The 22,467-nt window shown below is 31.7% G+C and overlaps 1 protein-coding gene across 1 annotated transcript in view; it reads left to right on the forward strand.

Moving 5' to 3' along the window:
- Positions 1 to 22,467, forward strand: part of LOC125068055 (calmodulin-binding transcription activator 2) — a 127,269-nt gene that overhangs the window by 79,170 nt on the left and 25,632 nt on the right. Inside the window, exon 3 of the mRNA XM_047677041.1 lies at positions 7,885 to 8,020. Within this exon, the coding sequence (XP_047532997.1) occupies positions 7,901 to 8,020 (120 nt within the window). The 5' untranslated portion in view covers positions 7,885 to 7,900. The remainder of the gene's footprint in view (positions 1 to 7,884; positions 8,021 to 22,467) is intronic.

Here is a 22,467-nt window from a genome sequence, read left to right on the forward strand (position 1 = left end):
TCGAATTGTTTTGTTTTTGTAAGATATAAATTATATCAAGTATATTCATTTGACTTTTATGTCTGTAGATTATAAATATATATTAGAGGGTAAATGTGTTTACATTGTCGAGCTAATGATTCATTGAACTGTTTTTGTTTTATATATATTAATAAATAAGTCTTAAGGTGGACGGGCAAATGGACCACCTGATGTTAAGTCACCAACATTGGCGCTGTAAGAAATATTAACCATTCCTTACATCGCCATCGCCACCAACCTTGGGAACTAAGACGTTATGTCCAATGTGGCTGTAGTTCAGCTGGTTCAAACACACTTCAGACAGGAACACAAAAATACTAAGTATTGCTGTTTGGCGGCAGTATGCCTGATGAGTGGTGGTACCTACCCAGGCGGGCTTTCACAAACTCTATCACCAAATTAATTAATTGGTGCTAGTTCATTAAATTCAATATAAGATTTTATACTAATATTAGTTTTTGTTAAAAAAACTAATATTAGTATAAAATCTTATATTATTATAAAATCTTATATATAAAACTTAGTCGACAGTATATAAATAATACCTCATTGTTAATATGCGTATAAGACAAATGACGTAATTGAAATATCCTTTTTTTGTTTGTCTATAATTTTTATTTTCTTGAGTTTCGTGCAAAATAATATAAAAGCTCGTATCTCATCTTCAAGTTTAGCCGCAAAAGCGAATGCCAGTCAAAGCAAACGTACAATTTGTAAAGCCATCGTCACAATTGTTCGAATTGACGCATCGTCGTTGTCTCGCGAAAAAAATCGCAACTAACATCGCCCTGATTTATGCTTCCAATACGCGATTTATTAGTCGCGGAAAATCCATGAATCTGATGGTCGTTTTTGTTCTGACATAACGCGTGATCGCGACGTACGGAAATATTGCGTTCGTGTTTTATGATCCGTAAATAAAAACGCATAAAAGCCGACCAGTTTAATGAGTGACTCCGGTCGAACTGTTTTGACTAGTATGTTAATGCTTGAAAACCTTATGGTATTCAAATAAACAGAATGTTTTTTAACGCATATATTGCAAGAACAAATATATATATTTTCTTTATTGGTTCTTTTTTTATATTATTATTATTATTTATATTTTCTTATGGTGTTTAGTTAGGTGGACTGGCAAATAGGCCTCCAGATGGTAAGTCACAAATGCCAATAGACCATTGGTACCATAAGTGATGTTAACTATCCTTTATATTACCAATACGCCAATAATTATCGGAAGGAAGTCCTTTGAGCCTATAGTTACACTTGCTTACTTACTCTTCAAACTAGAACAATAATATTAAGTATTGCTCTTTGGCGCAAGAATATAGGATTAGTTTCAGGTATTACTTTGCCAAACGGACTTGCAAAAAGTCCTACCATCAAATTATATTAGGCATATCCAGATCTATGATTTTCAGCCGGTTAATATTATGGGAGAGGTGGTACCTTTTTTTAATGATATCCGTAGGTGGACGAGCAAATAAGCCATCTGATGGTGGGTGGTCACCACCGCCCATAGACAATGGCGTTGTAAGAAATATTAACCATTCCTTACATCACCAATGTGCCACCAACCTGAGGAACTAAGATGTTACGTTCCTTGTGCCTGTAGTTACACTGGCTCACTCACCCTTGAAACCGGAACACAACAATACTGAGTACTGCTGTTTGGCGGTAGAATATCTGATGTGTGGGTACCTACCCAGACGGGCTTGCACAAAGCCCTACCACCAAGTATATGTGATGTGTGATCGCCTAATCGTCTTTTGTTTACATATTGTTTTGTAACTATTTTTAAAGTAGTAGTAGATGTCTCCCTGCTGGATACTCTCTCCTCTGATCTCAAGGAGAAGGTTTGCAGCTTATTCCAGCACTATCTTATTTAGTGGATTTATATCTGTTAATGTTCAGGCACGTGAATAGCATCAATTGAGTTATTCTATTTGATTTATGTTATGCGTCGCTGATTCAAATAGTGAGCTAGGGTAAATACCGGAACAAAGGATCAACATCTTAGATCTCAATACTTCCGGCGTATTGATGTTGTAAAAAGGAGTATTGATGGACTTGTCACGAGGATATATTTGCTCGTATGCCTTCCTATGTACTAAATAAAACAATAGTAATACATAGTAGTACCTGTATCGTAGTCAGCGTTAAACTGCCTGCAAGAGAATATTGCACTGCACGTGTCTCAAAGGAGAAAACTTAGTCGACAGTATTACTAATACTATTAGCCTTACATTGGATTAAATATAAACTTAATTTGATACATACTAAGGTTAAAAATCTAATGACAGATGATACTTTTGGCAGCCCGTGCAACGATAATTCAGTTAGCCGGTTCCGCATTAAATTGTCGATTTCGGTCATTGCTATATAAAAACGAATTAAAATTATTAGCAACAGCCTCACGCTCCTACTTCGTTCCAAGTAATCGGACGCTGAATTTAAAACATACATTTACGTGCACATTTTAAGTTAGTTTTTTTTTTCTTTCGATTGGAATTTCACTGGAATGTAAATTGGTTAGGGTGAGAGTTAGGGTATGAGGGTAAGTGTTTACAAAATCAAAATATTATTTATTCAAGTAGGCTCATAAAAGTAATTTTGAATCGTCATATTATGTTGAATTAAACGTACATCTACAACTGGTTCGGAAAGTAGATACCACTAGTACTACTACCAAAGTGTTTTAATTATTTATATGATTGTATATCGTTTGAGCTATTGTTTAAACGTGCGAAATTGTAACCGGTAGTTGGTACCCTCAAAACAGGCATTCCAATGGAATTTTTTTGACAATGTTAAAATCTTTTAACAAGAATCCTCCAACCCACATTATAGAAGCGTGGTGGAATATGCTCCTAACCCTCTCCTCAGAGGCAGAGGATGCCTTAGCCTAGCAGTGGGAAATTTACAGGCTGTTAATGTAATGTAATAATGTAATGTAATTAACAAGAAAGATCATGTAAATAATTTATTTTTTTTAAGAACCTACTCGTAACTCAGTAGTAACTATTTTCCACTATTTAATGAAATACTTTGTAAGTAAATTACAATTACATTTTTAGATACTCAGAAAATGGTATGAGGAAAAGTCTCTTTTTCTCTATTTTTTTTTATATTATTTGGAACACCAACAACATAACTTGTGTATACCTATTACAGTTTTAAGCTTATAAACTACTATAAAGAAAATGATAAGTTAAGGTAAGGTATAGGTAAACACCGCATGAAATAAGGATTTAGATAAAAATCAACAATTAAGTACAATAATAAGTAACAATAAAAATATACCCACTAAGCCTTATTATAAGAAAAGTACCAGTGAATAATATTCTCTTGATATTATATCTGTGGTATTTATATGGCTCCTCTAGCTGGTATGAATTATTTTATATAATCTTGACTTCCATAATACTTTAAAGTTGTATACAAATAATGATGATAAGTAGGTATTTTGGTATTTTTGTTTATTTTATCGAGTACCACATTAATTTAGTGTTAGAAAATAATATAATTTAGAAAAAAATCACGATTTCCAATTTATTTTTATTTTTATTAAACTGACCGTATTCAAAAATATTAATACGAAATATTTTCTCATAAAAAAGTGAAATAAAATAAAAAAAAACGTCCTAATTCAGTTTAAAAGCATTTTTATTCCGCTAGTTAGCACTAAAACCTTAGAAACCTTTCAAAACTCGGTCTCTGGCAAATAAATAGAGAGAAATCAAGATCCAAATGAACTAAGACGCTCTTAAGAGTTTGTAGAGGTTTGAACTTACCTCAAGGTAAGTGAAAATAGATTTTTAAAGTCAGATCGCTCAAGTCTTTTTTTTATAGAGTTGAGAATATTTAGAATAGAAACGATGGTTCTTAAAAAATTAGAAGTATATTTTTTTACGAATAATTATTACATTATTTACATTACATTAGCAGCCTGTAAATTTCCCATTGCTGGGCTAAGGCCTCCTGACCCTTTGAGGAGAAGGTTTGGACCATATTCCATCACGCTGCTCTAATGCGGGTTGGTGGAATACAAATGTTTCAGAATTTCGTTGAAATTAGACACATGCAGGTTTCCTCACGATGTTTTCCTTCACCGCCGAGCACGAGATGAATTATAAACACAAATTAAGCACAAGAAATTCAGAGGTGTCTGCCTGGGTTTGAACCCGAAATCATCGGTTAAGATGCACGCGTTCTAACCACTGGAGCATCTCGGCTCTCGAATAATTATAAAGGTCACAATATGATGCAAGGCATACTTAACACATCAATATTAAAGGGTCAATGAAATCTATGGTAAATTAATAAATGCGAAAGCAAATCATTCTGTTACCTCTTCACACTTAAGCCGCTGAACCAATTTAGATGAAATTTTGTATGGTAGGTTTTTTAATTCAATATAATATTAAATTGGTATGATAGTTTGCGTACTGTAGATAAGTTGTATGAATTTCGCGCGGGTAAAACCGCAGGATCAGCTAGTTATATATAATTAAAGAAACATTAAGTTTCCTAATTATCATTTTCTTTTTTATTTAAAATTATACAAGCAAAATCGCCGACAAATTTTGTCTCTCGCGTATATATACTGAAACCGTGGTCGGGACGCGATTCTACTTCTGGTATAAGAGTTATGTATATTTCTTTATTGTTTTTTTCAGTTACGGAACTCAAAAATGTCTCCATATGTATTTATATTAAGGGGTCATCAAGGCATGTAAGAGTGTCATGTCGTTTTCAGTCACGGGATACCAGTCTCTCTTAACCACAAGGCACGCCAATAGATGTTTTATATATGTATATTTATAGTTTTTATCTTTCAATGTATGGTATCCTTTAGATAATTTTGGATATCTCGATTTTTTTTCATATTTGATCCATATCCGTTTTATTTTTATATTCGGATTTTAACTGCGATCATAGATATTTTATTATTTTTCTCGAATTTTCGACAGATTTGCACATGTCGTGATCACAATATGACATAAAAAATGTTGTTAGTACATTACATTTTTCAAATATCGAAACAAATAAATGAAATTCAAATATGCTTAAATTAAAAAATATATATGTAAACTATATTTATTGAGGCGTATTTTAGAACGAATTGTTTTGCGTCAACTTATGTTTATAAAACAAACGTTTGATTACCCTTAGGACGAAGTGATAAGTTCAAAGTTAGTTTTTGGATACAATTGAAATATTTTGTCTTCTAACTTTAAATTTATTTCAAAACGAACCTCAAGTTATCGAAATCTATTTACGTTCATTTATTTTGAAGTTTAAAATAAAAAAAAATCCATTATAATTTTTCATTACTTGTAGTCGAGTTTTCTGTGTATAAGTTTACGCATTATTTATTTCTCCTACACGAAACAGTTACGTTAAGCGCGTTAGCAGTAAATATTTTGAAAAGCTTCTGACCTAGTTAATAAACTAGAGAACCGCTGAAAGTTTCATAAATTTAATTACGGGATACGATATTATATACTTTAGATAGTTAAGCAATGTTACTCTTGATAATATTATATAAAAACTTTCTATGCATTTAAAGTATTTTTTGTTATTGTCTGTGTGAATTTTGATGTGGATCAAATTGGCGAACTGTTGCTGGTAGGCTATTCCCCGAAGGATGCTTGGTTTCCCAGATGATCTATTTAAAACCCTACAGTTCTCCTGAGTCATCACGCTTAATTAACTCTAAACGACATCATGATTTTGGAGAAACAGACCGAAACCGATGGTCGCGGTGTTTCATTTAATCCTACTCCGCGTGTGATCTTCTACGTTTCATATAAAAACATTCCAAATTAAATAAAAATATTTAAATTTAAATTCCCAAAACCTGGAGAGCTGATAAAAATAATTGTACAAAAAAATCTGAGAAGTTAAGATAGTGTTACAATGACAATGCGCTCATCGAATCACTCATCTTAATTAGAACAAACAATTCAATATTCTAACTGATATAAGTTCGTATTCTCTTTAACTGTGCTATTCTCATAAGAACTCACTTAATATCTCACTCGTAAATTGTTTACACTTGACTTTGAGTGAAAGGAAATTTGATACGTGTATTCTATAAGCTTTATAATTATTAATATATACTCAATGTTACATATGATCTGACATTTTGCACTCGTGTTATGCCGTGAGATTCGAGTTTCGATTTCCAGATTTCGATTTTACAGATAACTTAAAGCTGTACCAATTGCCATCAATTTTCGTTCTTTTATATGTTTATATATTTGGCTAAAAATAAAAGATATATTCAAGGTTCCCAAAACTTGATACTATAGTTAATGTATGATCAAAAACCTTGACGCCATATATCAGCTGCTGTCTGATACGAACACCCCAATTTCCGGCATGATTCGGCCCATAATACATTTTTACATCGATTATATATCCCGGGGTCGACGATCATAATGTATGGAACACAATAACTCTTCTAATAACACAATAAAGTAATCTCGTAAAAATAACTCTATAGCATTCGAAATTTATCGATGTGGTTTTGGGTATTGTAATATTATAACGTATATTCTTGTCCAAAACTTTACATTTTCTGAAAATTCTCAAATAATCTGTTTAAAAACAAGGATACAATATCTGAAAGAGTCGCAGAAGACTCGTGTGTCGTCTGAAAGTCGAGAATGAATTAATTGAATTGGAAAACGCAATCAATATAAATTGAAAAGCAATGAAAACATATAAAATTCCGAACAATTCGCGAAATTGCACATCCATTGATGATTTGTATATCTTATCGCACCGTAATAACAGTCGATCGATAAATCACAACGGGAAATTGTTATAGATGACTCTTGGATAAGCTTTCGTTACGTGTAAATAATTTTCAAATTGATACACCGCAAATGGACAAACATTTAATTATTGAATTTCTACACGAATGTGTTTTCGATAATAAATTAAAACTAATTAATGTTGCATTAATCTTTTAAAATGTTGATTTTATATTTTTATTAATGGCTTTATTTTAAATATCGGTATTTATCACTAGTAACATTAGACGATTAGAGTTTCCAAAACTCCTTTTTTTTGTGAGTCTTCTTAAGTATTCATATCGACTATGTCTTCAAATTCTCTCACGAAGTTCCAATATTATTTTGTCGGTAGATGAATATTATAGTTTTAAAAATAATGTACGCTTTGCGTTTTTTTATGTTTATTTTTATCTGAATCTATGGTATTTCAAAATACATTTCGAATTTAAAAATGTGCATTTTAAGTGAGAATTTTAGACCATTTTTTAACTACTTTAAAGTGGTAAGCAAAATGTACCTGAGATTTGTTATCTTATTAAATAAGGATGAACTAGATCTAAGTGCCTATTCAATAGCTAATCTCAGTTGAAAGATAACAAGATATTTTAACATTGGCGCTGTTTCAGATGATTTGATTAAACGTTTGAATTGAACGTGCGATTCGCTTCCCTTTTGCCAAATCTACTGCCAAATCCATTTCAATGTAATACCATCCATCCATCTGCGATCTTTCGATCCACAAAGATGAGCAATGTGCTCATTCAATCAGGTGTTTTATTGAAAAAAATTTAGTGGAGTATACGATGAAAGTCGATACTTCTATCAAATAAATTACCGTGAGTGAAAAGCACTCAAAATTATTAGCTGATCTAAATTGGGATTACATTTTGTTTACTTTTGGTGAAATTTAACCAATAATACTCTTTGGATATATGTATAAAGATAATGTATCTATTTCGTATTACGTGTCTATCCATTTGATACTAGTGAGAGAGAGAGAGAGATTCAGAATAAGAAAGAGAGAAAGTATATTTATTTTTATTATTACTTGTTACAGGCCCAAAAGTGGTTCGATGCTTCTATACAGCCGAAAGAAGGTACGCTACCGGCGCGATGGGTACTGTTGGAAGAAGCGGAAAGACGGAAAGACCACCAGAGAAGACCATATGAAGCTCAAGGTGCAGGGGACAGAGGTAAGCATGTATTATTTTTTAAACGCTTACACATTATGATAATATAGTTTTTGGGATAATTCCGTCCTAAGCGATATCAGTCACATAGAGAGAAATAATTTTCATATTTTTTTACAGTACTGTTGCAGTATATTTATACTGCATTCATAGTATGTAATTATTTCACTTAACTGTAACTGGTAGAAAAGTTTTTGCACTGTCTTAATTGTAGTAGGGCTATGTGCAAGCCCATCGGGGTAGGGACCGCCTACTCATCAGATGTTCTACCGCGAAATCGTAATTTTTGAAGGATGAGTGAGATTCACTGGATCTTGGCTATCTAATGTTGGTGGCGCATCGGCGATGTAAAGAATAGTTAATATTTCTTACAGCGACTATGTCTACCATTAGCCCACTAACCTATACTATAAAAAAATAATTATATATTAGCTTACCTTAAAAAAAGTGAGTTATAAATTTCTGTAAGCAACATTGTGATATAAAAGAAAAATATGCTATGAAACATTATTTGCGAAATGGAAATCACAGAAGGGAAAACAACTTTCACCGGCCATATCTCAGACAAACACACCTGTTTGCGGAGTGTCAGCCTGTTTGCGGTACCTTTTTATCTTTTATCATATTTTAATGTGCGTTTTAATGCGAGGCTGATACAGGATTTCGTTTTGCTTTTACAAATACACCATGTCTTGTTCAGGGTTTTACATTGTTTATATTTTCCCTTTATCAAATTAATTAAGGGTCGTCTGTTGAAAGAATTAAAAAGGTAACGCTTATTTGTCAATACTAAATAAATCATTGCGTATGATCTAGTAAAATGGCAGTGTAGATATTATTAGCGTATTACGAAAAAAAACATGGTCTTCCATAATAAATTTCGTCGAAATCAACAAAATTTCCAACTCATGTGACGAGTGAACTCGAAAATATTCAGGAGTTATTGAAGACAATGCTAGATTTTCAGAACAGTTCAGTGAATCTCATTTGGCGCTGACAGCTGGGGTCGCAGGGTGACGTCAGCAAACAGCGCAGCCTCGAATACTCGATTATGAGGAAATTTAAGCCAGCTATGTTTCGGTGCCACACAATGTTGATTGAGTAGTGTTTCCTGGTTGTTATTTTTGCACGCTATCAGCTTAAACAATAACTAAAATCGTTTTTGGTATGTCGGTCATACTACATCAAAAATTTGGTAAATCAAATATTTGAACACGTAGTTGATAAACATTTCTATGATTCCTTAAAGAATATTAGACGATTGCCTGAAATAAGTCGCCAAAAAATCAATAAACAATGGAAATAGGTAGGTGAATGAGACAACAAAAATCCCATTTAAGCACCCTTCACATAAACAAATTGATGTTGACCAGTACCCCTTCGAAACGGTTTGATGAATAAGCAAATGAATCTCTACCAATTAACTACGGGATGGGAACCACTAATTGGACCCGATAAAGCGGTCTATGTGTTATATTTTATTCTTTTCGTATGCGCTCGGTTATTGAATTCATTATTTTGGATGGGTGTCACTTATATTGTTAATGATTTCGGGGACGCGGGGCCAACATTTATACTTTAGTCTCAAATTGTAATATATCGATACAATATTTGATAATGATTAAATTTTAGGCAATGTGAGTTTTTGAGAAGGATGCCTCATGGTTCCAGAACAGATGATGATACGTATCGTTTATAAATCAATTTGATTCGCAATTGTTTTTCTTTTTTTTTTGTTTTTGTTTTGAATACAGTTAAAAGTACTTATGAGAATAGCTATTAAGCTATAAAGAAGGAAATGGGTTACTTGGAAAAATATTAAATATCAATCACTCCTTGCGACGTCAATTGGCGAATCCTGTGATCAGATATATTACTTTACACCTTGTACTTATGTGATCATATTGGCACGCCTTTAAATATAATATGAAATATTGTATATAGTTTTAGTCATAGTTTTATATAAACTTTTTAACTATAGCAATTACATATAATTATGATTATGTTTTAATTAATTTAGGGTTCATCATTTTTGGGATATAGTAAATTGCCAAAAAAATATGATTTAAGTATTGGCTTTAAATATATTTTTGATTCATCTTACAAATACTTTTGAATCATCATTTTAGATGATTAAATTAAATGTTAATGGCCGATGGTAGGCATCGGCCATTTTGTTGACTATACAGAGAACAACCAATAAGAAATAGCTATTAATTAATTTATTAAATTATAAAAATGTTAAATTATAAAATTCATTTTATCTATTCTACAAGAAAATTAATGAATCAAATGAACTTTGGGATATTATCTCCTTGAAATCTTATGTCAAATAAGTAATCATTCAATTGATGAGGATTTTTTAAGGTTTCAATACTATAAGACTACTAATAAAATCGAAAATCTTGACTGAATAGGAAGAAAATAATACAAGCAAAGCAAGCAAATTTTATATTCTTGCTTTATACAGGGAAATATTTTTGTAACATTAGTACCGGCAACATGACCCACTAATTCATGGAAAATATATATTTAGCTGGTAAAAAGTAAGCCGTACCGTAGGAAATGTCCCATTAAATTCTAGTTAAAAATATGAAAATATTGTAAGCAAAATATAAGTGCAAATGTAAATTGTCCCATAACGGGAAACCAGTGTTTTCGCTTTGAAAACGAGAAGTTGAATAGGGCACAACAATTAAGAATAATAAAAATACGCGTGAAAACCTCTTTTGTACACAATTCATAACGCTTAAGCCGTGTAGCGTGGGCGTTTTAAAATCCAATATAAACAGTTGAACACTCTAATTCACGTGGCAGGTTTTCTCGGTCTGGTATCAGAGCACGCCATTGTTTTGTTCTTAGCTTGGAATGATGCCAATTAAGGAAAGGTGGAAGTAGTTAGCGAACCGCGACCTTGTTCAGGTGAATTTATCACTCGTGCTGTCTGCGACTTTGCGAGGGATTCGAGATAAAATATCGATAGAGGCAAACACGATACGCTTACTTTAGAAATATTACATGTTTGGAAGGACGAAAACAAATAAATATTAAAATTACTCTATTTATTTGGAAATAATGGCTTAATACAATTTAGAAGATCATCAAAAATTAATATTTTAAACTACTTCATCATATAACAAAAGTTGAAACTGTGATATAAAGGTTGATTCAGACAGGTTGGTTAAGATTTGCTAGTTCCCGGATCTTGGACGGAACTTTTCATACACGCAAAACTGTCACTTGATAACATACAAGAGACCGAAGTTAATGGTGAAGTTTTGCATCTGCAGACAACCATCTTAGACGAACACTTCCGTCACACTATGTTAGAACAATAAGTCCCTTAACTTGACGTATTTAAATTCAATATTTTTTTGAAATATAGACATTTGTGAGTGTTAAAATAAATTTCCTGAATTATGAATTTTTTGTCGCTGCCTCTTATATCTTGGGTAGAATTTCTTGGGCACGCAACTCTGTCACTTGTTTATGGGCGAGAGGCTCCAGGTGACGGTAAAGTGCTGCGTCGCCAGAACACTATCTTTGGCGATAGCATCGGAGAGAGTGAACTGTAAACTTTATATTGTACGTCTCAACTATTTGTGCAAGATAGCTGAGTTGACCATTTCTGGATTACGGCTTCTTTTGAGGCTTCTTGTTTCGTTTTAATATCTTCTTTTATATAATTTATTTTATCATTCCTCATCTTTGTATAAATAAATAAATATTTGCTATTGTAATAAACTTTTCAGACTTTTCGTATTTCTTTAGTACTGTTATTCATATTTACAATATCGAATTCATTAATAAAGACACTTTATTTGCCAATGAAAATTATATGAATGAATTTTAACATTCATTAAAGACGGTACGCTTGGTAAATTGTATCGAATAAAAAGTCGATTTAAATGAATCTCGATATGTTTAACAACGAGACTTCGCTGTTATTGAGTGGATACTAGTTATATATTTTTGACATAACTGATTTCTACAAAAAATATTGTATTTTATCGTAATATATCGTTTTAATTTTATGGTCTGTATGACGAGTAAGAGTTTTTTTATGTTTACCATTTGGCTCGTTATGGTTTTTCGTAATGCTTCTTTAAACACTTTAGTTCTTTCCAAGGAAACTATTATCCAAAGCGTTAGAAGTGATGTATTAGCACAACTGTAAAATTAAGCACAGTGATTTCACATGCGATTCCAAAATAGCTGTACATTTGAAATTATTTTTCCTAATGTTACTGAAAATTTAGTTTCGTATATCAAAATGAAATATTTTTTTATTTTGATTAAGAACACTTAAATTTATATCGCTTAATGAAATCACTTTTCACATCGACCCAAAACATAATCTTTGTCAATATAAATTCGATGCAGAATAAAGTATGATCCCTCGTAAAATATAAAGTTCAGACGTATTGTATGGATAAATTTTTAGCTGCACAATAATTTTATTGGATTAAAAATTTACCTATCGTATATATTCGCATCAATTTGTGGCGGCCATAATTATGAGGTAGAAACGGTCGTCTGGTTCGGACTCGGCTTTTGAATGCCTCGTTACCTACGATCCCTGTACTTTCTATAGTGGGATATGTGCCTCATAAATTGCGCTTTATGTACACGAGCGATGAAAAATCGATTTTTATTTATGATTTAAATTTTAATGCTCAAATACCTACTTCGTTGCTATTACTAATTTCGTCGAGACGAGATGGAATTAATGAATTCACATGATTTATAATTTTATTCACTTAATTTATTTATTAACTATTTTGTTATTTGAATTTGTTTTTTTATTGTTCATTTTTATTTCTTAATAGCATTTTCTAGTTAATATATAAATCGTCTTAACATAACCTTATTCATGATATCTCGTACCTTTATTTGATCTATTTGTTTTATTGTTACGAAATTCTACATTAATCGTACAATTTGTATCAACTAGACCTTTGATAGCCGTTCATTTTCGATTCCCATCAGTATAGATGACAGAAGCTCTCAAATTAATACTATGTCTTTCGAAACAATTGTCAGAATCGGTCAAGTAGATCCGAGCATTTGTTTTCAGTCCAATAGCTGTTAACCCTGGCTTGATGCCAGCTCACCTCGTTTACGTAAGCAGCTCGCACCATATCGCCGCTTGGTAAATCAGACGATCGCGACGGGCACAGCTAAATATCACGCTCGGTTTCACATTACCAACTGATTGTCATTGTCATTTCAGTATATAAAGCGAGTTTTCTGTAGCAGTATCAAAATTTAACAAAAAAATAACCGACTCCAAATGTTTTTCTTCTTTAAATTTAAATGAGACTAATCTAGATGTACAAGTACCCTCGCAAGAATGTAAATATTTTTTAATCGGTTCATGTCATATTCTGAGAGCCAGGGAACCTATCAGCCTGAAGTAATAAGCTCCACCGTGTCTTCAAGAGGCCTCTTCTGCTCTTAATATGTCCAGAACTATTTAAAAGTTGTTTTTTTTTACTTTCAAACAATTTTTCAGAACGGAATACATTATCCTTGTAATAAATTCTACAATTAAGTGGTATTAAGGTTATATAAACAATAAACTTTTTGCTGTTAGGTCAAAAACTAATAAGGTAATCCGATTGTGAGGGATGTTTTATGTTCCGCGCAATTAATTCTTAATATATTATACCTAAGAATTTTATTATTATCGTTTTATTGCCACTAATGGGGAGAGGAGGCGCGTATGGTCAGCTAAACCTGAACTCTTTTCAGTCGTGTAGGATTTGCCATTCAAATGGATTTTAAAAATGAGGGAATAGAGAGTGCACCTGGGTTTGCGCACAATTCTGCACTGTAATATCTTCTTTCTGATCTCCCTTGAGATTATCCACCGTGACCGGAATTGGTCAGGACGACATCACTCTATGTCTTTTCCTGTTCCTCTGAAAATGTATATACAAAATTTCTTGAAAATCGGCTAAGAAGTAAGATGTTAGACCGTAACAAAAAAACTAACTTTCGCGTTTATAATAATTAGGAAATATCGTAAGAAATTCTATTTTTATATGAATTAAAATATAAAATAAATGTTGAAGGTTTTCCATGTAATTCGATCACATCCGTCAGTGGCTACGAACGGCCGTGCCAGCTAGGTTCTGAACTAGTTCCATTCAAAGACACCTATGCGTGTGGTGCTTGTAAAATTCACTAGAACCCTTTAAACATTCAACGAACCGAGGAATATTAAGGTATTGGAAATATTATGCATGTATGTAGGTCTATGAGAGTTTTTGTGCTTTTTTATTTGTAATAAATCTATTTCATTTTTTCATATTTGACTATACCGTAATAATATGCCTATTATGGCACTGAAGTGAGAACGGTTTTTATTTTTGATTTCCTGGCAACATAGAATTTAGCAACTACTTAAAATTATATATATAAAGTTTTTTAAATAAAGATAACAGTCAGACGTGTGCCGTCCTTTATAGCATATCAAATTCATAAATAATATCGTGTGAATATTATTACATAACTTTCCGATTTAGGGATTTTACCACGTAAATGATCAATGTAATCATACCTAATGTAAACCTATGTAATCACTGCCTTATTTTTATGCTGGCTTTGAGGGGAAATAAAGAGATTAAGTGTTTTATATTTTGCATAACATCTCATAAAGGGAATAGTTGTTTAATCTACTATTAATCAGCTGGTCTCGTAAATTGTACGTGAATTCTTACAGACGATCAGTTCAATACAACGCTGAGTTTATATCACCTTTATTTGTGTTTATATTAATTAATTCATGTTTCCTACAAAACGTCTGATCTGTTAATATTGGATGTAATGCCACTTGATTCAACTGAAACACATAAATTTTATTAAAAGCATAAAGTTTAGCTCTAAACAACAGAAAGGATATGTTAACTGGTGTACTGGTGTATTAAATTAATAAAATACTTATTACAAAATATTTGTCTAATAAATAGCGCACACAAGAATACCTTGCCAAATTAGACGCCTTTTTGGGTTAAGGACTGGTATTTTGTACGTAAGACGAATATTATATGTCTGATGTTCAAAAATATTGTACTACTTGTGGCAGGGCCTTGAATTGGGTTCCTAATATTGCTATGTCATTATTTTTTAAGTTACAATTATAATGCTGGCAATATTTGTAACCGACTTCAAAAAAAGAAAGAGACTTTGAATCAAATATTTTCAAATAACGAAAATATGTTTACTGCTATTGTACATGAAATTAATACTTGTTAAAATGTAATTTAAAAAAAGTTCCTATTTCTATTGTCAATCCGAATAAATATTTATATAATTTTCCAATAATGAGTTGGTAATAAATTTTATTATATCATCAGTCCATATACTTTTGATTGCATTGTTTTAGTGAATATTCTGATGCTGTTTCAAATAACTAAATAAATAAGAACGTAGGAAGGTCAACTTAGTCCGCCGGTCAAAACAAATTCCGCCGGTAACAAGTGACAATATTTGACAATATAGATTTCCATCCTTATATTTAAAATAAAATTCTTTCATTTATTCCTTTATATACAATCGGTTATTTAAAAAAGGTATTGGAATAACAGATAAAAAATAATAAGATATTTACACGTAATAAAAGTTTTTTTAAAAATAAAAACAGACTTCAATGGCATAGCAATAACATAGCAGTAATCGCTGTTGATTTGCTGGCATTTATTGGAGTGTTCCGATCGGCAAATAAACTCAACATCTTTACGAAATTTAAATGGGAACATGTCGACATAAACCTCTTTTCAAAAAATAAATACTTTTGCAAAAAAAACATCAAAAATATAATCATCCCAATTGAGAATCTCCTCTTTTTTGAAGTCGGTTGATAAATAACTTGATTGTTACTATATTGATGTTGAAACATACAGACACAATAATTATACAAAAGAATTAAAAAAAAAAATACCCTTCCAGTTGATTAGTACAAGACGATTAGACTAATCGATACCGATAAAAGTTAATTACTTATTAAACTATATTGTTGAAAAGCAAGATTGAAAGCATTTGATCACTTTTTATCAAAAGCAACATTTGGAAAAACTATAATACTAAACATCATTTATAGTTACCAAATCTACGTGGCAATTCTTAACGGCGACTCGATAACTTTTTAATCTCCTCGCTATTTCGGAATATTTTGAATTATTACCGCTCGTTAAATTTAGATAAACACGATTGAAAACATTTGATCATCTTCAGTATTACTCAGTAAAGCGATTTAAAGCAACATTTGGTAAGCTTAAACCCTACAATTTATACATAGGTACCAAACCTACGTGGCGTTTGAAGTGCCTTCATTAAAAGTTGAGCGTTGTAGAGGGCAGGCGTCGGACTAAATATATTTCCGTTAATAGGGAATAAGAACCTTTTGATGTCGCAGCTGAAGTATCTAGAAATGCTTACAATCAATTTACGTAAAGTATAATTAAAATGAAGCTAGATATTTTAAGTGAACGGTACAAAGGAGTAATGATAATATCGTGTTCAGACAGAATAATATAGTTATCTAAATCAAGTTCAATCATTGTTACGTTAAGTAACAAGTATCTACGTGAATTTATTTTATAGAACATTTTTTATTTAATGATATAATTATGTCAGTTATTTTTCAGAGCGTATAGCGTTTTTATTTGCCGAAAAAATGTTTTTAAACGTTTCTTCCAATAAATTGGGAGGTATGTGAGACTAGAAAATACACTTAATATCAGCGGTACCCACTTGGTCTCTTCGAAGACAGGCCTGATGGTTGGCCTTACTATGCGGGCATCAAATTTTATCGACTACATCAACGACAATATTTTTTGGTTTTACCAGAATATAAATGGATTATGCGGTCCATGTACGTAGATTAAGGAAGAAATCAATAATATCGATCTTGTAAAGTCATTTTTTAACCTTGAAGTCAAACGATTGGTGGGTTGGTTACTGGCGAAAATTCGCAAAGGTTAAAACTTTGCATATGTAATAATGTTATCGTTATAACGATCACAGAAAAGTGTTTGACATGCAAGGAATATAATTAATCTACACGATTTGAATTTGTACAAGTTAGTATTATTTATTTTTGCCGTAATCGCATATAAGAAAATAACGAGTTTATTTTCTATTTTCAATTATTTATCCATAGTGTGTTTCCTTGAGTTGCTTCCCAGTCTCTTATTTCTCATTTTATCTTTTTAAAGTTAAATGATTTAGCAATGATAAGACAATATGACTTCAATTGTGCACAAATCTGCAGAGCGTTAGTCAAGCCATGACGTTTTATGAATTGAATAAAGATATGTACACCATTCCTGGAGAATATAAAACCCAAAATTTATTCATAAAATTTTCGGAAAACACCAATTCAGTAACTGCAATCTTCAAACATTCCGATCTCATTTATCGTAGATCTGTGACACCTTTACGTCTAAGCTGGTTGGTGGAAAAACAGATATTTGGCTCAGATCCAACTCAGTACACTTGAAGTAAGAAATGTCACACGGAATCACACTCAAATAACATTTTACAGAGACTACCTGAACAGGTGTACGCGTTTTAGGTACGGCCGTAGATATTTTAACTGGCTCTGAGGATGCAGATGCCTTTTTAAAAGGCTGCGGAGTTAAAAGTGAATTATTTTCAGAATACGAAGATGCATTGACTTTGATAAATAGCTTTTGGAGATTTAATTAAATGACTTTTAGCTTCGATTTGCATTTTATTTTATAAAAAAATAAAGGTTAAGTAACAGTCTGTATGTGTTCCATTGCCAGGCTATATCCTTCTATTCCCTAGAGTAGCTTACTTTACTACTTTGCTGGAATTGATATTGACACGTTGTTGAATGTGACCGAATTTCAACTGACAAGTGTAGGTTTTTCCCCTCTTTCTTTTACTTCATAAAATGATTTAAGGAAAAATTCAGCGCAAAATTATTGTTTAATATTGCCTGATCGAAATCGAATCTTCGACCTTCAGTTAATATTTACATTCTATGGTGGCTCGACTCAAGACTTCAAGTTTGAGTGTAATTTATTTTAAACTCTTAGAATTATTTATTAATGTATAAATTTAAAGTGTTTATTAATTGAAACTATGAGAAGACCTTAAAGTTAAATTTGAATTATTAATTTCTCGTTTGATTGAATTTTTTTTTTTTTAGCATTAACAGCCCGTAAATGTCCCACTGCTGGGATAAAGGCCTCCTCTCCCTTTGAGGAGAAGGTTTGGAGCATATTCCACCACGCTGCTCCAATGCGGGTTGGCGGAATACACATGTGGCTGAATTTCGTTGAAATTAGACACATGCAGGTTTCCTCACTATGTTTTCCTTCACCGCCGAGCACGAGATGAATTATAAACACAAATTAAGCACATGAAATTTCAGTGGTGCCTGCCTGGGTTTGAACCCGAAATCATCGGTTAAGATGCACGTGATAGATAGTTGTATAAAATTATATTATTTTAATAATATTAAGTCACAATAATTAATTATATTGATAATTTTATAACACGCGTTCTAACCACTGGGCCATCTCGGCTTGAAATACTTTGTACAAATATTTTTGTACAAGGAAATATCGATTCATTACCGCCAACCATTAGTTCGCATTGGATTCCATCCGCCAATAAACACAGTCGTTACTATTTTTCTCATTATTTACTCATTAGAATGTATTTATTAATAATTATTTACAACAAATTCCTTTATATAATATTATATAATTGGTGATACGTTCTGTTAGTGATCGGGAAGTCTCTGAAAAACTTGTCCGATTTCGAGCACGGCTGCCTATGGTGCAATGTTATAATCCGATAGGACGATCAGGTGCAGGACCGACGAATTAATGTGTTTTCCGAACGAGGGAATCCCTTACATCTTCCAGGTCCGGGCGATTACTGAGAATTTTCAAACGGAAAACTTTTCATCGGTCCGACCTGGGGCTTCAATTTAAGATCTGAAGCATCGCAGTCTGCAATTGGCTATATCTAGACCAACGAGGCAATCAAAAGTAGACAGTATTGCATATTGTCGTTAAATGAATAGGAAGTTTTATTTAAAGCATATAATATCTTTACCATACAAAACATCCTAAAAAATTCAGTTATAGCTCACATAATCAGAGAGACGTTCTCTAGACATGATTCTCGTACAAATTGAAGCATTGGTGATTGATCGAGATAAGAGAGCGTGTGATAAATTATACCAACTACGAGCTTTGACTGCCTCTAAACTGCAAGCCGTACGTGACTTAAGGGTGGAGCGACGACGACGAACGTTCTCATGATTTAAGATCGCAGAGAATTATTCTTCTTATTATTGAAAATATCGTTGATATTTTTCAGAAGATTTTTAAATATTTTCACGTCGAATGTTCGAAAAATTAATATGGTTTAATTTCAATTTAATATTACTTTGATCAAAATACATTTGACATTCTTTTGTTTTAAAGAAAAAAGCAAACATTTCAAGCAGCAAGCATTAAATATTATGAACAAGTTTAAATAAGTAGATCTTTATTTAAATACTTTTAATTGTTACGAACATATTATATTTAAAATGATTAAGATAATAAATACAAAAAGTTTATCATCAAAGCATTAAACAGTGATATAAATAAAAGGGAACGTAAAAATATGAGTATAAAAGTTAAAAATTATCCGGTATAAAGGTCGTGGACTAAGTTTGTAGGGGGTTTTCAGTCCACACGCACATGTTGTCAAAACAACGTATTATATATAATAATACAACAATAAAATCAAAATAAAAAACTTAATTTTGATTTATTTGTTATATTTCAGTTCTGTTTTATTCTATAGTTATATGTATCATAAATAAATAAAATCTTCAATTAAAAATAATATCAAAACAGACACAATCTGATCAAGTGGCCAGGGTGATAAATTATATTGAAAACTAGCTTTGTCTACCGGCTGTACGTGACTTAAGGGTGCTGGTGGGGATACGGAGAGCCGCTTTAAGTCGGTTCTAAATCACTCTTATGAGCCAAGTGTTTAAAGAATCGTTTATGTTTGTATGTGAACCATTCAATGCAATAAATCGGATTATTTAACAGTTAATATTTTGTAAGTATCTTTAAAATGAATTCTATATAACATATTGAATAAACTCTATACGAAACTCAGTAGTTACTCAAAGTCAAAGTCAAAAATCTTTATTCAATATAGAAGTGTTTACATTTGACGATCAATAATAGTCAAACATCTACCACTGGTTCGGAATTTAACACCTCGGACCTGAGAAGAACCGGCGAAAGAAACTCAGCGGGATATATTTTTTTTATTTTTTTTAACCATTTTCCATGTAGGTACAATGATAAGTATATTTTAGTTGTTTGAAACAGCCTGGAGGCGATCATTTCATTCCCAAGGTGTGCAGTCAACTAAAAAGTCATTAGTGTACTTTAAGTACCAATGTCAACAGACGGTGGTTATCGCCAACTATAGCATAAAAAGGTGCCTTTTTTCGTTTATCAATATCATACATATAAAAACATTCTTTGCTCATTCCTCATACATATTATTTATTTCATATCATACTTTGTTCATCTTTTCAGAAATTATCAAAAAATCGAATGCTGTAATAAAACATGGTCGGAAGTAATTTGAAATTCCGTATTAATTTAAATTCCAATAAATATCTGCTGGCTTAGTGGTGGAGCCTAATTAAATGCAGCTCTGATACCAAAATCCGTTTTCGTCTGTCATTGAATTTATTATGAAGTTTCTAGACTTTAGAGAGATGTTTTGTTACCACATTGTGTTGCTAGCTATATTTCGAATAAATAGTTTTGATATTTGAATAATGTGAAAAATATTTTTTTTAGTTCTTTTTTAACATGTTTTTTTTTAATGGCATTAAATAATGTTTCCTTTTGTAAGATCTTAGGGGAAGAAAATTATATATTATAACAATTATAATGTACATATATGTATATATTTATGTCTTGAATCCCTGCATCGAATCAAACAAAGATTATAAATGATTTTACAGTATATATGTTATTAAGTTTTTTTTTTATATATTGATTTTTTAAGTCTTTTCTTTATGATTTTAAACTACACCATGTCAAATATTTTCATGTTTCCTCATAAAATATATCACACCAACTGAATCAAAGATTTTTCTCATATAATGTTTGTTTGTAGATTAGCGTTACATATATTGGATTGGTTTGAGTCGTAAAAGTCTAATTCACTCACGAACAGGCGTTGTATTATTCCATGGCACAAGAATAGAACTTAAGACATTTATTCTTAATAAAAATAATTCATAAGAACGCTTATGATATGTACAAGAAGTTCTTATTGCAATAGTGTTTTAACTGTGACTGGCTTTATAACTATAGTTGCCAATGATCGCGGAAAAATCAAATAAAAAAAAACATATTTTAAAAAAAGAACCTTCTATTTGGTTTTCGATAATTAAATTAAATCATTTATGAGGAATTATTTAAGATACATATACAATTAAAGATTGATTATATTCTACAAATATTATTTCAGCTCTAAAGGTATTTGATTAAAACGCGATAGAAAGAAAAATTGGGAGGAGATAATTGTAAAATAAGAAAGAAAGTTTTCTAAGTATTTATTAATCTTTATATATCAATAATTGAATACTACCTCATATCAGGTAGGTTTTATAATGCCACTTAAGACTATATATATATTGCAGATAGAGTTCTACCATCAAACAGCAGTACTAATTATTGTAACGTTCTTGTTTATAAACTAAGTCTAGTGTAACTACACTAAGCTCAAGGGATCTAAAATGTTATATCCCTTGAACCTATATATATTATTCAACGTACCCGAGCTAAGGTAGCTATCTTCTACCCGAGCTAAGGTAGCTATCTTCGGTTGATAGAGCTTTGGTAATATGAGGAATGATTAATTCTTCTTTAATTAAAAACGAGTGACCATTTACCACAAAGTCAGTTTACCAGTCTGCCTCCCTATATGTCAAAAAAATGATTAAATAAACCTTTTTATCTGGACATTAGCATTGCGTATGGTTGAATCTTGGCAGGTTCAATTTAAGCCTCTAAGGAAAACAATTCCTTTTTAAACTGGACCTCTATTATTATTTTCAAGTAACTATGATATATGATCTAACTGTAGTCCAGTCGTATGTATATCTCAATTATGTGCACATTGTAAAAATATCCACGAACAAATAAATTAATCATCCTGGCGTATCCACATTTTTATGAAAAATAACGATAAAACCCCAACACGAATCAATTAAACACAACCATTCCCAAGATTCACTCGTGTTTAAAGGAATTTCTAAACTATATCGAACCATTCGCACCCAGGGTATTCTAAACAAACATGAAAACACGTCATCCGTAACTCTCTCAACACTTAAACCTTATAGCAAATATCATACGGAAATCCTAACC

This window comes from Vanessa atalanta, chromosome 13, assembly GCF_905147765.1.
Source record: "Vanessa atalanta chromosome 13, ilVanAtal1.2, whole genome shotgun sequence".
NCBI lineage: Eukaryota > Metazoa > Arthropoda > Insecta > Lepidoptera > Nymphalidae > Vanessa > Vanessa atalanta.